This window comes from Otolemur garnettii, unplaced genomic scaffold (genome assembly GCF_000181295.1).
Source record: "Otolemur garnettii isolate 467f Iridium unplaced genomic scaffold, OtoGar3 scaffold00181, whole genome shotgun sequence".
Taxonomy (NCBI): Eukaryota; Metazoa; Chordata; class Mammalia; order Primates; family Galagidae; genus Otolemur; species Otolemur garnettii.
The window spans coordinates 681,278-699,295 of record NW_003852576.1 but is presented as its reverse complement, the minus strand read 5'-3'; the positions used below and the strand labels follow the sequence as shown (position 1 = coordinate 699,295).

The 18,018-nt window shown below is 41.7% G+C and overlaps 1 protein-coding gene across 2 annotated transcripts in view; it reads left to right on the top strand.

Annotated features, from left to right (window-relative positions):
* Positions 1-16,316, top strand: part of SMIM14 (small integral membrane protein 14) — an 81,034-nt gene extending 64,718 nt beyond the window's left edge. For both annotated transcript variants that reach the window (XM_003800686.3, XM_023519625.1), the window contains 2 exons: positions 9,562-9,704; positions 14,017-16,316. In XM_003800686.3, the coding sequence (XP_003800734.1) occupies positions 9,562-9,704; positions 14,017-14,049 (176 nt within the window). In that variant the 3' untranslated portion in view covers positions 14,050-16,316. The remainder of the gene's footprint in view (positions 1-9,561; positions 9,705-14,016) is intronic.
* The last annotated feature ends 1,702 nt before the right edge of the window (positions 16,317-18,018 follow it).

Here is an 18,018-nt window from a genome sequence, read left to right as displayed (position 1 = left end):
GGGCTGGGGATTCGAACCTGCCACCTTAGGTGTATGTGGCTGGCGCCTTAGCCGCTTGAGCCACAGGCGCCGAGCCAGAGTCTCACTTTGTTGCCCTGGTAGAGTACCATGGTATCACATGGCTCACAGCAACCTCCAACTCCTGGACTTAGGCGATTCTCTTGCCTCAGCCTCCTGAGTAGCTACAAGCGCCTGCCACAATGCCCAGCTATTTTTTTTTATTGTTGTTGTGGTTAGGCTGGGACCGGGTTTGAACCTGCCACCCTCAGTATATGGGGCCGGCGCCCCACCCATTGAGCCACAGGCACCGCCTGGGCCTTGAGTTTTTTAAATGTTCTTATCAAATCTTGGAAGCCAGGAAAACTTGTGTCTGTTTAGCTTTTTAAGTAGAGAAATTCTATTATTCTTTTGAAAAAAAAAATTTTTTTTTTTTTTTGAGACAGAGTCTGTCTTTGTCACTCCCAGTAGAGTACTCTGGCATCACAGCTCACAGCAACCTCTAACTGTTGGGCTCAAGCTATTCTCTTGCCTTAACCTCCCAAGTAGCTGGGACTATGGGCACCGGCCACAATGCCTGGCTGTCTTTAGAGATGGGTGTCTCACTGTCACTCAGACTGGTCTCGAACCTGTGAGCTCAGGCAGTCCACCCTCCTCGGCCATGAACCACCGCTCCTGGCCTTCCTTCAGAAATCTTAAGTCATTTTTCTTTCTCCTTCTGTCTCCAGTCCACTTAGTTGCCAAGTGTTAGGCTTCCTTCCGTCCTGTTAGACGAGTTGTGTTTCTGCCTTTTCTATTCCCACTTCACCATCTTACCCAACCTTCTTTTGCAGTTTTTGGCTGGGGCTGGTTTGAACCCGCCACCTCCAGCACATGGGGCCGGTGCCCTACTCCTTTGAGCCACAGGCACTGCCATCACCTAGCCTCCTTATTCACACCTAATACTGGTGATGGATAATGTTTATTGAATACCTGCTGTGTACTCGGCGCTATGATAATTGCTTTTCGTGTGTTGACCATTTTGTCACTCATAACTGCTCTATGAGATGATGGTAATGTTTTCCTTTCACAAGTGAAAAAAAAAGAGACATAGAAATTTTTTTTTCCCAGACAGAGTCTCTCTGTTGCCTAGGCTTGGAGTACAGTGGTGTGATCATCATTGTCTGCAGCCTTTAACTCCTGTGCTCATGTGATCCTCCTGCCTCAGCCTTCCAAGTAGCTGGGACTACAGGTGCCTGTCACCGTGCCCAGCTGAGACACAGAGATGATATAGCTAAGAGGCGATAGAGTTAAACAGCAATGAGGATCTCAGTTCTTTAAAAGTTTGTGACATAAGCCGGGCATTGTGGTGGGTGCCTGTAGTCCCAGCTACTCAGGAGGCTGAGGCAAGAGCATCGCCTAAGCTCAGGAGTTGGAGGTTGCTGAGCTGTGTGATGCCACAGCACTCTACCGAGGGCGATAAAGTGAGACTCTGTCTCTACCAAAAAAAAAAAAAAGTTTGTGACATAAGTAAGAGAGAGAGGAAACTGTTCCCTCAAACTAGAAATGCTACATTATTCCAGAGAAGGTGGAGGGAATAGAGATTTTTATAGGCCAGAGAGGCATGTAGTATGTAGATGAATAAATGGAGAATATGCTAGATGAGGAAATAATGAGTCTGTAAGAACATGCTACATGGGGAAATAATGAGTCACCCAGAAGGAATAAGTTTGCATAGTTAGCAAATGTTGTCAGCTGAACTAGCAGTGAACTACTTCATCAGATTCACTTGGAAAGCTTTATTTTATTTTATTTTATTTTATTTTTTGAGACACAGTGTCTCACTTTGTCAACCTCGGTAGAGTGCCATGGCATCACAGCTCACAGCAACCTCAAACTCTTGGGCTTAATTAAGTGATTCTCTTGCCTCAGCCTCCCAAATAGCTGGGACTACAGGTGCCCGCTACAATGCCTGGCTGTTTTTTTGTTGCAGTTGACGTTGTTTAGTTGGCCCAGGCCAGGTTCAAAACCATCAGCCTTTGTGTATGTGGTTGGCTCTAAACCAGTGTGCCATAGGTGCCGAGCCTCACTTGAAAAGCTTTTAAAAAATATTATTGATTTCTGATCCTACCTCTAAGCCCATCCTAAATCAGATGGTCTGAGGTGAGGCCTTAGCATCTGTGCTATTGATATTCTCACAGGCTGTTCTGATGCACAGCCAGGCCAGGAATTGGTATGGGGGTAGCTACATCAGGGGATGCATTTTATGAGTAGTAGTAAGAGGTAAAATTGGATGAGGAAGGCCACATCAGATCAGGAGAGGCCAGGCCAAAGAGTTCAGGGTAGAAGGAGAGGGCAGTGGAGAGAGAGTCACTAGGTTGATCAAGAGAGATGTGTTAAAAGCAGTGTTTTAAGCCAAATTTCTGGTAGCAAAATACAATAAAGAAATGCTGCAATAGGAATCAAGATAGGAGATAGTGATAGAGAATTAAGAGTCATATTATCACTATGAGAGTCTTAAAATAGAGTGGGCATTTTTTTTGCAGAGATGCTTTGTTTGGAGATACAAATTAGTAAAGTAGGAATCTGAGGTTTAACTCTCTGAAGCTTCAGAATCTTTTTTTTTTTTTGAGACATAGTCTCACTTTGTTGCCCAGGCTATACTGCTGTGGTGTCAGCCTAGCTCACTGCAGCCTCAAACTCGAAATAAAAATTTTTATCTTTATTTTTATTTTGAGACAAAGTCTCACTTTGTTGCCCTTGGTGGTAGAGTGCCATGGCATCACAGCTCATAGCAATCTCCCAACTCTTGGGCTCAAGTGATTCTCTTGCCTTAGCCTCCCAAGTAGCTGGGACTACAGGCACCTGCCACAACGCCTAGCTATTTTTAGAGAATAGGTCTTGTTCTGGCTCAGGCTGGTCTTGAACCTGTGAGCTCCGGCAATCCACCCTCCTCAGCCTCCCAGAGTGCTAGCATTACAGGTGTAAACCACGGTGCCCAGCATTTAATTTTTAATATTTTTAGTAGAGACAGCATCTCATTCTTGCTCAGGCTGGTCTTAAACTCCTGAGCTCAAGGGATCCTCACTCCTTGGCCTTCCACAGTGGTAGGATTATAGGCTTGAGCCACCATGCCCACTCACTTCAGAATCGTACATGCAAAGAATATTAAAAATATAAGGAACTACAGCTGTGCACTCGTAACTCAGTGGTTAGGGTGTCAGCCACATGCTCTGGGGCTGGTGGGTTTGTTTTGTTAAACAAAAAAAATAGCCAGGCACTGTGGCAGGTGGCTATAGTTCCAGCTACTTGGGAGGCTGAGGCAAAAGAATCACTTGAGCCCAAGAGTTGGAGGTTGCTGCGAGCTATGATGCCACGGCACTCTACCAAGGCTGACAAAGTAAGACTGTCTCAGTAGAAAAAAAAAGGAACTGGGGCATGGTAGCTCACACCTGTTATCCCAGCACTTTGTGAGGCAGAGGTTGGAAGACTGCTTGAGGACAGGTTTTCAAGACCAGCCTCGCCAAAAGAGCTAGACCCTCTCTCTAAAAAAATTAATTAGCCAGATATGTTGGTGTACACCTGTAATCCCAGCTACTAGGAAGGCTAAGGTAGGAGGATTGCTTAAGCCCAGGAGTTTGAGGTTACAGTGAGCTAAGATCATGCTATTGCATTCCACCCTGGGTTAGAGAGCAAGACCCTTCCTCTTAAAAACATCAACAACAACAATAAAAACTCTCCAAATTGAATAACATAATGATTGACATTTGGGTTACACTTCTTTTGGTCTTTAGTTCAAGTTAGCATTTAATTTCCAAGAAAGAAAGGCAGTATAAGAAGTGGAAATACATGAAAAGCATGGTTATCTTTCCTTGACTAGCCTTAAATAAATAATCTAGTTTTACCTAACTGTGTATTACCTTTTTTATCAAAAATCCTTTTTGGGCTCAGTGTCTATAGCACAGTGGTTATGGGGCTAGCCACATACATCGAAGTTGGCAGGTTCAAACCCCGCCCCAGACCAGGCCTGGGCCAGCTAACCAACAATGACAACTGTAACAAAAAATAGCTGGGCGTTGTGGTGGGCACCTATAGTCCTAGCTACTTGGAGGCTGAGGCAAGAGAATCACTTAAGTCCAAGAGTTTGAGGTTGCTGTGAACTATGATGCCACAGCACTATACTGAGGGTGACATAGTGAGACTCCCATCTCAAAAAGAAAATCCTTTTTGAATCTGTATTTTCTGATTTTACTGCCCACAGTACTAATAATTTTCAGGAATACATCTTACTATTGATATTGTCAGAGATTATGACACAGCAAAGAGTTTGAAAGGTTCTGCAATGAGACTACCTGGATGTAAACCTCAGTTTTGCCATATACCAGCCATATGACATTGGGGTTTAATCTCCCTCCTCCCAGTTGTCTCTTCTATGAAACGAGGACATGATAATATCTACCATACAGTACGATTATTAAAAGTATTAAGAAAGGTAATGTCGGCTCGGCGCCTGTAGCTCAAGCAGCTACAGCTCAGCCACATACACCTGAGCTGGTGGGTTCGAATCCAACCCATGCCCAGCTGCAACCAAAAAATAGCCGGGTGTTGTGGCAGGTGCCTGTAGTCCCAGCAACTTGGGAGGCAGAGGCAGGAGAATCGCTTGAGCCCAGGAGTTGGAGGTTGCTGTGAGCTGTTACACCACAGCACTCTACCCAGGGCGACAGCTTGAGGCTCTGTCTTAAAAAAAGAAAAAAGAAAGGTAATGTCTGGTTCAAAGTAATCACTCAAGGCCAGGCTCAGTGGCTTATGCCTATAATCCTAGCACTCTGGGAGGCTGAGGAAGGTGGATCGCCTGAGATCACAGGTTCGAGACCAGTTTGAGCCAGAGCGAGACCCTGTCTCTAAAAATAGCTAGGTGTTATGGTGGGCACCCGTAGTCTTAGCTACTTGGGAGGCCTTGGCAAGAGAATCCCTTAAGCCCAAGAGTTTGAGGTTGCTGTGAGCTATGACGCCATTACACTCTATTAAGGGTGACAAAGTGAGACTCTGTCTCAAAAACAAAACAAAAAAAACTATTGATGTGACTCGGGCGTGGGGCTCATGCCTGTAATCCTAGCAGACTCTGGGAGACCAAGGCAGGTGGATTGCCTAAGCTCACAGGTTCGAGACCAACCTGAGCAAGAGTGAGACCCCCCAACTCTAAAACATCAGGGCATTGTGGCAGGCCTCTGTAGTCCCAGCTATTCAGGAGGCTGAGACAAGAGAATTGCTTGAGCCCAAGAGTTTGAGGATGCTGCCATGGCACTCTACTGAGGGTGACAATGTGAGATTCTACCTAAAAAAAAAAAAGAACAATTATTGATGTGAAGAAAAAAAATAGAGAATTATTGATGTAAGTAGATAGACACGTGGGTTTGAAGTTCAGGAGATTGGGATGTGGTGGAAAATGAAGACTAAACTTAGCTCTGAACAGAATGTAGATGTCATAAGGTGACATTTTCAGGAGCTATTTGAGTGATGATGGAGTTGGAAACCAACCTGGGGGATGAATGGAAAGTAATTAAACGCAGATAGCAAATGCAGATCACTCTGACAGTGTTCACTTTGATGAGGAAGACAGGGTGATAGACAGAAAAAGGGATTGAGGAAAGGAGGGGGTTTTTTGTTTTTTTCAAAAATGGGAGGAAGTTGATCATGTAAAAATGATTATGAGATGCCTTCAATAGATTCCTCCTTATGAGATGAAGGTATGGAACACATAGGAGAAAAGAGAATGTGCAAGATCACTAAGATTCGAAGCTTTTAGTTTTATGAAGGTGGACAAGTTTAGCATAACGGGGGACCAGGGAAAGGAATAGCTATGTGGCTATAGAGAAAATAGAACGCTAATGCAGTATGATCTGGTGATCTTGGTGCTGTGTTAGCTGTTCCGAGGGAAGTATGACTGGGTCTGGAATGGAGGCTACATTCCTATCCAGTCTGCTCTTTAGCCAGCTTAGCGCTTGACTTTATCCCTTTTGGTCACCAGCCCTTTGGCCAGAGCAGTGCCACCAGTTCTCTTTCTTTATTTCTTTTTTTTTGAGACAGAGGCTAAAGCTGTTGCCCTGGGTAGAGTGCTGTGGCATCACAGCTCACAGCAACCTCCAACTCCTGGGTTCAAGCAAGTCTCCTGCCTCAGCCTCCCAAGTAGCTGGGACTACAGGTGCCCGCCACAACGCCTGGCTATTTTTTGGTTGCAGCCATCAGTGTTGTTTGGCGGGCCTGGGCTGGATTTGAACCTGCCACCTTAGGTGTATGTGGCTGGCGCCTCAGCCACTTGAGCCACAGGCGCCGAGCCAGTTTCCTTTCTTTGAACTGAAATTGGACCCCACTGCAGCATATCAGCCTAATTTCATCAATATCTTCTCTAGATTTCCTTTACTTCTTTCTGTGACATGGAGACCAAAATTATATAGTTGTAGTCTTTTTTATTTTTATTTGTTTTTTTGAGACAGAGTCTCACTCTGTTGCCTTCAGTAGAGTATCATGGCGTTACTTATAGCTCACAGCAACCTCAAGTTCTTGGGCTTAAGTGATTCTCTTGCCTCAGCCTCCCAAGTAGCTAGGACTATAGGTACCCACCATAGAGCCAGGCTGTTTTTTGGTTGCAGTTGTCATTGTTGTTTAGCAGTCACGGGCTGGGCTCAAACCTGCCAGCCTTGGTGTATGTGGCTGGCACCCTACTCACTGAGCTATGGGAGCTGAGCCTTTTTAAATTTTTTTTTGAGACAGAGTCTCACTCTATTGCCCTGGGTAGAGTGCTGTGGCATCACAGCTCACAGCAACCTCTAACTCTTGGGCTCAAAAAATCCTCTTGCCTCAGCCTCCCAACTAGCTGGCACTACAGGTTTATACCACCATGCCTGACTGTTTTTTCTATTTTTAGTAGAGACAGAGTCTCACTCTTGCTCAGGCTGGTCTCCAACTCCTGAGCTCAATCCACCCACCTCAGCCTCCTGGAGTACTAGGATTACAGGCCAATAGTTGTAGTCTTGACAAGCTATTTTAGTAACCACCCAAAGCAACTATGTTTTTTCCTCTAGAAATCTGATCTATTATTTCTGAAAATTGAATTTTCTAATACATTTTAGTAAAACAAAAAAAGGTACATTTCAAAGACTTGGCAGCTTGGTACATGTAGTTCAGTGAGTAGGGTACTGGCCACATACACCAAGGTTGGCAGGTTTGAGCCCTGCCTGGGCCTTCTAAACCACAATGACAGCTGCAACCAAAAATAGCTGGGCACTGTGGCAGGTGCCTGTAGTCCCAGTTACTCGGGAGGCTGAGGCAAGAGAATCACTTAAGCCTAACAGTTGGAGGTTGCTATGAGCTATGATGCTACGGCACTCTACTGAGGGTGACATAGTGAGACTCTGTCTCAAAAATAAATAAATAAAAATAAATAAATAACATTTGGCTACCTCAGAAGCCAGGAAAGACCAAAATAACTTACACACACAGACCTGTCTGACTTTTTCTCTTGATAAATGCACAGACTTTTAAAATATCTAAATCTTAAGGCCAGGCATGGTGGTTGACACCTCTAACAGTACTCTAGGAGGCTGAGGTGAGTGGATTGCTTGAACTAAGGAGTTTGAAACTAGCCTAAGCCAGAGCTGAGACCCTGTCTCTAAAAAATAGACTTGCAATGGGTATGCACCCATAGTCCCAGCTACTAGGGAGGCTGAGGCAAGAGGATCATTTGAGCCCAAGAGTTTGAGGTTGCTGTGAGCTATGATGTCATCCACTTCACCCAAGGGGACAAAGTGAGACTCTGTCTCAAAAAAATAGGCCAGGTGTGGTGGCTTATGCCTGTAACCCTAGCACTCTGGAAGGCTGAGGCAGGTAAATTGCTAGAGCTCACAAGTATAAGACCAGCCTGAGGAAGAGTGAGACCCCCCTACTCTAAAAAATAGCCGGGTGTTATGGCAGGCACCTGTAGTCCCAGCTACTTGGGAGGCTGAGGCAAGAAGATTGCTTGAGCCCAGGAATTTGAGGTTGTTGTAAGCAATGATGCCACAGTACTCTACTGGGGACAAGAAAGTGAGAGTCTCCAAATAAATAAATAAATATTAAAAAATAATGTAAAACAAGATCTTTTTTTTTTTTTTGAGACAGAGCCTCAAGCTGTCCCCCTGGGTAGAGTGCTATGGCATCACAGCTCACGGCAACCTCCAACTCCTGGGCTCAAGTGAGTCTCCTGCCTCAGCCTCTCAAGTAGCTGGGACCACAGGCGCCCACCAGAACACCCGGCTATTTCTTGGTTGCAGCCGTGGTTGTTTGGCAGGCCTGGGCTGGATTCGAACCCTCTACCTTAGGTGTATGTGGCTGGCACCTTAGCCACTTGAGCCATAGGCGCCGAGTCAAATTTCAAGATCTTAATTCAGCTTTTTTTGTAAAAAAGAGGGCCAAATCTTTTTGTGGCTGAGAATAGAATTAAAGGGGTCTTTTAATTTGTACATCATGCAGCCCTGATGTTCCTTTTTCATAAGCCATATGTTTTTGTGCTTCCTCAATAATTAACATGCAGATTATTTTTCCTTCCTAAAGGAGAGTGTTTTACTATGTATCAGGTGGTCTTAACGTGGATTCTGTAGATCTCATCAGATCTATGGATTGGTGGCCTTGTGGGTCCTTGAACCTTCCAGAATTATATGCAAAATTGTTGATTGCATGTACATGGATTCTTTTTTTTTGAGACAGAGCCTCAAGTTGTCCCCCTGGGTAGAGTGCCGTGGCATGACAGCAACCTCCAATTCCTGGGCTCAAGTGAGTCTCCTGCCTCAGCCTCCCAAGTAGTTGGGACCACAGGTGCCTGCTACAACTCCCCGCTATTTTTTTTTGGTTGCAGCCATCGTTGTTTGGAGGGCCCGGGCTGGATTTGAACCCGCCATCTTAGGTGTATGTGGCTGGCGCCTTAGCCACTTGAGCCACAGGTGCCGAGCCTATGGATTCTTTTAGTTGAAAGCATTCTTAATTTTTTTTTTTTTTTTTTTTTTGTAGAGACAGAGTCTCACTTTATCGCCCTCAGTAGAGTGCTGTGGAGTCACACTGCTCACAGCAACCTCCAACTCCTGGGCATAGGCGATTCTCTTGCCTCAGCCTCCCGAGTAGCTGGGACTCCAGGCGCCGGCCACAGTGCCCAGCTATTTTTTTGTTGTAGTTTGGCCAGAGTAGGTTTGAATCTGCCACCCTTGGTATATGGGGCCGGCGCCTTGCCCACTGAGCCACAGGCGCTGCCCAGCGGTCTTAATTTTTATTAGATGCTCAAAGGATTCTGTTGCCCTAAAGTGTTAAGAATTATTACACTATTAACAATCTTCATTTATTAGAGTTTAGTTTATGATTATTTAACATCATTTACCATTTAGATTTTCTCACTAAAGGAAAGGGAAATTGAGGATGTGCTACTTCACATTTTACTTCTCTAATTTATTCTTACAATTTCTGAAGGAGAAATTTAAACATTAGAATTTGTTTTTATGTTTAACAGTATTATAACCATGTTGCAGTTTTGTTGTAAATATATTTTTTCTTTGTCTTTAGTGCCAGGACCCTCTGGTGATAATGGCATCAGTGTTACTATGATCTTGATGGCCTGGATGGTTATTGCAGTGATCTTATTCTTACTGAGACCTCCTAATCTAAGAGGATCCAACCTATCTGGAAAGCCAACCAGTGCTAACAATGTAAGTGTTGTTGATAGTAAATACTTTTTGGGTAGGGGCATGTATATGGACTAGGGAGGGAGAGGACTTTGTTTTGACTGAAATATCAAAATTGGCAAAAGGAACGTTAATTTAACTCATAGGGTAACTTCTTCCTCTATAGTTCTAGTAAATCTTGAAACCCCAAATGACTTAATCTTGTGGAGTTAAATATAGATGGAAAAACATACCAGAAGCCAAAAAATAGTTTTTAAATGAATTTCATTCTTTACTCACATGAGAAATATCAAAAGTGATGAGTTTCATAATCCACAGCAGTGTTGTTCTAATGCCAGTCCTTCACTGCCCAGTTTTATGCACCTCACAGTTGATCAAGCCCCATACACTTTTTTTTTTTTTTTTTTTGAGACAGAGTCTCACTCAGTCCCCCTAGGTAGAGTGCCATGGCATCACAGCTCACTATACCCTCAAACTTCTGAGCTCAAGCTATTCTCCTCTCTTAGTCTCCCAAGTAGCTGGGACTACCGGTGCCCACCACAATGCCTGGCTAGTGTCTTTTATTTTTAGTAGAGATGGGGGTCTCACTCTTACTCAGACTGGTCTCCAACCTGAGCTCAGGCACGCCACATGCCTTGGTCTCCCAGAGTGCTAGGATTACAGGCATGACCCACAGTACCTGGCCAAAGGATTACTTTTAATCCTTTTCAGTACTCAGTATTTATGTTTTTGGGGGTTTTTTTTTGAGACAGAGTTTCACTTATTAACCCTCAGTAGAGTGCCATGAAGTCACAGCTCACAGTAACCACCAACACCTTGGGCTTAGGCGATTCTCTTGCCTCAGCCTCCGGAGTAGCTGGGACTACAGGTGCCTGCTACAATGCCCAGCTGTTTTTTTTGTTGCAGTTTGGCCGGGGCTGGGTTTGAACCCACCACCCTTGGTATATGGGTCTGGTGCCCTACTCACTGAGCCACAGGTGCCACCCTATTTATGTATTTTTTCCTTTAATTTGAATACAGCCTCTTTTGAAACGTCTCCATGCATATGTTTAATTAGCTCGATTTAGCCATTCTGCAGTGTACACATACTTCAAAACAACAGGCACGTGATAAATAAACTTGCATACAATTTTGTCAATTTAAATAATATATTTAAAATAAAATAAAAACATCTATAGGATGATACAGCATCAAAAAAGAAGGAAAATGTCTATGATGGATTCCCTGGTTGAATACCAAAGTATCCCACTAATTCTCTTCTACAGTCTTTACCATATGGGATTTTTTTTTTTTTTTGGAGACAAAGCCTCAAGCTATCACCCTGGGTAAAGTGCTGTAGCATCACAGCTCACAGCAACCTCCAACTCCTGGGCTCAAGTGATTTTCTTGCCTCCGCCTCCCAAGTAGCTGGGACTACAGGTGCCTGCCACAGGGCCTGCTATTTTTTGGTTGCAGCCGTCATTGTTGTTTGAGGGGCCCGGGCTGGATTCGAACCCGCCGGCTTAGGTGTATGTGGCTGGCACCTTAGCCACTTGAGCCACAGGTGCTGAGCCTACCATATGGAATTCTTAAAATAATTGCTTCCTCCCTCCAATGTTGTCTTATTAGACATAAGTTCAGATAGACTGATTTCTTAAATAGGAGAATGCAAATGTGCACTGTTAATTGTCAGTGCTTTTGTTTTTTCAGAGGAGGTTATATATAGAACAGCTTGTATACCTTTTTTTTTTTTTTTAACAGTCTTATTTTGTCACCCTTGGTAGAGTGCTGTGGCATCATAGCTCACAGCAACCTCAAACTCTAGGGCTCAAATGATTCTCTTGCCTCAGCCTCCTGAGTATCTGGGCTACAGGTGCCTGCCCCAGCACCCAGCTATATTGGGTCTCGCTTTTGCTGAGGCTGGTGTTGAACCCATGAGCTCCGGCAGTCCACTCGCCTCCACCTCCCAGAATGCTATGGAGGCATGAGCGACCATGCCTGGCCTTATACTATCTTGATTAAGTGTTTTCTCCTTAGCCTTTTTTCTTACTTTCTAGGTACAGCTTTATTAATTTCATATCAAAGAGCAACTTCCTTAATAAGCTAAAGAAAGTCAACTTTTAATTACCTGATTTACTTAGGCATGGTGTCACATGCCTGTAATCTCAGCTACTTGAGAGGCTGAGGCAGGAGGATTGCTTGAGTCCAGGAGTTGGAGGTTACAGTGAGCTATGATCATACCTCTGTGCTCCAGCCTGGGGAAGATAAGATCCTCTTCTCTAAAAAAATAATAATAAGGCTGGGCATGCTGGCTCATGCCTGTATAATCCTAGCGCTTTGGGAGGCTGAGATGGGAGGCTGAGATGGGAGGCCAGCTTAAAGCCAGCAGTTAGAGGTTGCAGTGAACCATGATGACACATCACTGTCATCTAACCCAGGCAACAACAAAGTGAGACTGTGCCTCAACACCAACCTCCCCCCAAAAACAACCCCAAAACAAAACCAGAAGCCATTAAATGTGACAGAAAGGTTATACTCCCTTGAACCTAAATTTATTTGAGGCCAACAGTTTTAGGAACAGTAGTTCCACTGCCCTAGAACTAAGCAAGAAAACATACTGACTCTAATTCCAAGTAGATATATTGATCACTCTCAGCTGGGTTCTCCATATGTCATGTCTTCATTCCTGAAGATTCCTAAACATTCTGATCCTTCCCTTACAATTCACATGCTCTCTATTGCAAGTAGCTTTATTGGTTTGCACATCAAAAAGATCCAACGGTGTCATCCAAAGGTGAACACACCATGGCTCATGCCTATAATCCCAGCATTCTGGGAGGTCAAGGCAGGTGGATTGCCTGAGCTCAGGAATTTGAGACCAGCCTGAGCAAAGCAAAACCCCATCTCTACTAAAAATAGAAAAATAATTGCAATTATTTTTGCAATTGGTGGGCAATGTGGCAAGTGCCTGTACTCCCAGCTATTGGGGAGGGAGGCAGGGCTGACGCAAAAGGGTCTCTTGAGCCTAAGAGTTTTGAGGTTGCTGTGTGAGTTATGACATTACAGCACTCAACCCCAGGGTGACAGAGTAAGACTCTTAATCAAAAGAAAAATAAATATAGGTGAATAGTGTTTTCAAAGACCTCATTTCCTCATACTCTAAGCTTCGTTCCAAAGTGGACTCCCCTTAGGGCCAGGGGTGACAAACATTCTTTAGTAAGAAACAAAAGTCACTAGCTTCACTTTGAATGTCAACTACTTTGCTCAATCAATCAATTCAGCATTAGGGATGAAAATACCTTTATCAGTTTGAAGATCTCTAGAGCTCAGGTGGCACCTGTGGCTCAGTGAGTAGGGCGCTGGTCCCATATACCAAGGGACCAAAACAACAAAAAATAGCCAGGCATTGTGGCGAGCACCTGTAGTACCAGCTACTCAGGAGGCTAAGGCAAGAGAATCACCTAAGCCCAAGAGCTGGAAGTTGCTGTGAGCTGTGACATCACAGCACTCTACTGAGGGTGACAAAGTGAAACTCTGTCTCTAGGAAAAAAAGAAAAAACGCTCTCTAGAGCTGGCAGGGAGAGTCATATCACCGATACACAAATTCCCTTTCTTTCATCCTACAGAAAAGAATGAGACCAATGAGAATCATGGTGTTAATCTAGTATTCCCTTATATAGAAAAGATATGAGGCCAGGCTCAGTGGCTCTTACTATAATCCTAGCTCTCTGGGAGGCTGAGGCAGGTAGATTGCTTGAGCTCAGGAGTTGAGACCAACCTGAGCAAAAGTAAGAGCCCATCTCTACTAAAAATAGATAAACTGAGGCAAGAGAATTGCTTGAGCCCGAGTTGGAGGTTGCTGTGAGCTATGACACCCTGGCACTCTACCCAGGGCAACAGCTTGCAACTCTGTCTCAACAACAAAAAAAAAAATGGAAAAGATAGTAAGAAATCCAAAAAGGCTTGGTGCCAATAGCTCAGCGGCTAGGGCGCCAGCCGCATATACCAGAGCTGGCGGGTTTGAACCCATCCCAGGCCTGTCGAATAATGACAACTACAACCAAAAAACAGCCTGGTGTTATTATGGTAGACGCCTGTAGTCTAAGCTACTTGGGAGGCTGAGGCAAGAGAATCACTTAAACCCAAGAGTTTGAGGTGGCCATGAACTGTGACGCCACAGCACTCTACCCAGGGTGACATAGTGAGACTGTCTCAAAAAAAAAAAAAAAAAAAAAAGTCCAAATAAATGTATAGTTTGGGAAGAGCAGGGGAGGGCATTCCTGCTCAGTTCTTTCTATATGTTAGATTGGTTGGATTTAACAAGTCCACTAAATAATTTATTTCTTTCCTATACCAGGGGCAAGACCCACCAGCTCCTCCTGTGGACTAACTTTATGATATTGGAAGTGAAAATAGTTAACACCTTGCAAGACCAAACAAATGAAGATGACCAGAGTACTCTTAACCCCAGTAGAACTGTTTTTCCTTTTGCATCTGCAATATGGGATGGTATTCTTTTCATGAGCTTCTAGAAATTTCACTTGCAAGCTTATTTTTGCTTCCTGTGTTATAACCATTCCTATTTACAGTATATTTGAGTAAATGATTATATTAAAAAAAATTACATGGGGCTTTTTTGGTTGTCCTAAACTTAAACATTCCACTCATTCTGTTTGTAACTGTGATCATAATTTTTTTGAAGATTTCTGGCCTGATTGAAGGAAATTTGAGAGCTCTGCATTTAAATATTTTAAATAGTTTTGGTAGGTTTTTAAATTGCTTTTTAAAATAAGGTATTTATAAAGTTACTTAGGGTTGTCTGAGATTGTATGGAAGAAACTTAGAACCACACTGTATTTACATTGACTTTGGTAGTTTATTTGTGGATGGCAGTTTTCTCTAGTTCTTGGGACTGTAGCAGCTCTTAGAATATTTTATAAATTTCAGTTGAAATCTGTATCATCTATTACAACTGGCCCAGGTGGCTAGAATAGGAGGAGAGAAAAAATGAAATGGTTGTTTACTAATTTTTCTACTCCTATTAAAAATGTCTAAAGTAATGAAAATTTGAGTAAACATCATTGATGATTTACAGTCCATTATCTGACATTTGTAAGTCACTGTGCACTAGCCTTACAAGGTTTATGAGAGGAGGAAAAACTAATTCTTTCTGCCATTGTAATCTATATAGTAATTATTTAAGCTATAATTTATTTTTAAAATGAGTGCCTCTGGGGAAGCTTCTTTTCTGTTCTAACACTTCCCTATCTTAAAGGTGTATCAGGGCCTGTTAGGTTACTGACATTTGAATGCCTATTTACTTCATTTTTTTATTTGAAGAAAAAATTGAGGCTTTTGTTATGCTTCTGACTTATAAAAATCTTTAATAAATCCTTGGTTTATTCCAAGGAAAAATAAGGAAAATGAGAACAATCAAGGATCTTTTTCTCACCCCTTGTCTCATTTCTCTTTGGTAATGGGATGGATTAATTAATTAATTAATGGGGTGGGAAGGAACTGTAAGTGAAATTTTCAAATGTATAAAATAGTAGAAGGTTGCATTGTTTTGCTCATTTTGGAAAAAAGTCAGTATAAATAGCATTTAAAAATCTGCGTGACCTGCATGGTTATGGAATTTTTTTCCTAGCAAGTGATTGCAGATGATTTGGGGGAAGTAGAAGATATTTTGCTAGCAATGTAAGGATCTTTTTCTCTTAGGTCAGTCTAACTTTTTACTGTATAGATCTGTTAAATTACTTGTATGAATTAAATAAACTTCTTTGTATCATTGTACTGCTTAATAGTCTCTGATACAATTGTGTGACACGCATAGGCTATATTTTCCCTTTCTGACTACATTCTAGGCCACAAACATTGTTAAGGCATCATTTCATTATATATTCCAATATTGACTGCTTGAATTTCTCCTTAGCTTTGTGCTCAACTTCTTGAAATAACAAACAACTCTTAATTACTTGTGCTAATAGAAGGTAACACAGGTAAGTTATATCCTGGATAAACAAATACCATAGAGTAAAGGTTTTGTTCTTTTGCTGTGGCCTACTAGAAGGCTTCCTAGCTCTGTAGTTGGTAAAGTATTGAAAGCAGAAAGCACCAGAACAGCATAAAATGGAGCTAACTCCCTTTTTCTGCCCTTGTCCCTTGAACTTTGAAGGGTTGACCACATATCCTAACAATCTGTTGTTCTCTGAGCTGCTAGGAAGCCAGTCCCTGGCAGAGATAACGGATGTAGTCACTGAACCTGTAGCCTGCAAATAATTGAGAATGGCTTTGGTAGAATAAGTTGCCAGAACATGGATACAGAATGTTCAGTATTAGACACTTGAAAATCTGGATTCTTATTCCTAGTTCTGTCACATATACTTAATTGACATATTATAAGCGTTTTCATATATGGGCCATTTAGTTAGTAACAAATGTTCTTGGTGAAATATTTAGTCTTGGATTTTTTTGCTTGTAAAATTTCTCTGCATTTCTGAGACAGTGTACTGCACATACTCTTGTTAATCTAACTAGTAATTTCTATTTAATTCTTAAAGCTTCTATGTGTGGCCTTTTTATGAGTACACCCTTAAATCATTACTTAGCTTGTAAATATCCAATGAACTGTGGTTATAATTTTTAAAAAACTAGTCTGAAAAAAGAAAAATAAAGCTTACATTTTCAACACTTGGCTCTTAAACATTCCACAAATGCCATAAAGACTTTATTTTGTATTAGAGTCATTTATTGTTCTTTTATGCAAAATAATGGTGGGGTATTTTTGGTTTGTTTTTTGATTTTGCTTTCCACCTGGAAAAGGTTAACATTGGAAATGTTTAGTAAAAGATTTTATCATGTTATCTGTGTAAGCACTATCCTGTAGTCAGTATGTTATATTTTATAACTTGCAGAGATTTTCTGAATTAACTATTGAATACAGCTATTCCATGGTTACTTTTAGTATCTTTATGGTATGTGATGTAATAGCGTTTCTGGAATTACTAATATCTTAAGTTTTCAAAGGTACCTTGGAAGTCTGTCACTCTAAATGAAAGTCTGTCACTCAAACACGTGCTCAATTTGACCAGCTCAGTTTATGACACAAAACAGCAACCTGAAGAAGGAGAAAATGAAGAGAGTTTACAGCTAATGGGTTAAACTTTTGTTGTTACAATAGTAATAAGTTTAGTCTTAATAATATTTCAAAATGAAAAATCATTATGTATTTGTTACCATGTCTGACAATGACTTTGTTAAAAGCAAAAGTGGTCATGTGATATACTAAGTGATAACTGCTGTTTTTTAAATCATGCCAAATCATGTCTGTGCCATCCAGGGTTTATTGTTAATCATTTACTGAGTACTTGGATTGGGATAAAGGGCTTGTACTATGCACTTTTTATTAATGAATAAATAGAAAACATTAGTAACACTTTGTTTTATGTTTGGCTTTTGTGGGAAGAGAAGCAAGCATCTTTTGCTTAGTAGATATTAACATCCTATATTAAATGTTTGTAAGATTCCATTCCCCTAACTAAAGACATTCCTAAGAGAAAACTAAAGTTGTAAGAAAAATATGTAATAGCAGCATGGGGCAGTATTCAGAAGTAGAGATTCTAAGAATCTCTAGGAAATTCGATTGCAATTACATTTTTTTTCGTAGAATACAAGGTTAAATAGACATTTGATTTGAGAGAATGATATCCAAAAGGGGTAATTATTTGAGCAGACATGTCTTACTCAAAAGGAGATAGATGTGTAAATGTGCTGAAAACACACAAAAGTGAAAATTTGCTTTTGTTCTGTGACCTGGAATCTGTTCAAACACTAAAGATCATTAATGCCCACATGTGTGTACAAATAGTAAAATTGCTCTGGCATGATTCTGATGTCATTGTCTATGTGACAATTTAAGTGTTATTTAAAATAGCAAAATTTGTGAAACACATAATTCCTTGAAGACAATGAGTTTTTTAAAATGGTGTGAGTCTAAGGATTGTAATGTACACGTAAATCAATGCCTATCTGAATCTCCAGTAAAACTATACATCTTTATTAAGTGGCTCTGCAATACCAGTTATCCTCTCAGGAAATGAAATTCAAATAAAACAAGTTGTTTGCTTTCTACCATTTCACCTGATGATTTTCTTAGTTCTGGATCTCAATTTGTTGAGTCATTGGGTTTTTCCTCCCAAAAGATGTTCCACTGACCATGAATATCTTTCACATGCAGACATTTTAAAACTGGAGTCATCAGTGTGATCTTTTCCCATTATTTGCTGTTAGGGTATTAGGTCTGTATCTTTTTTCAAACAAATGGGTTATGTTTAATAAACATTTTGATTATGCATTAAAA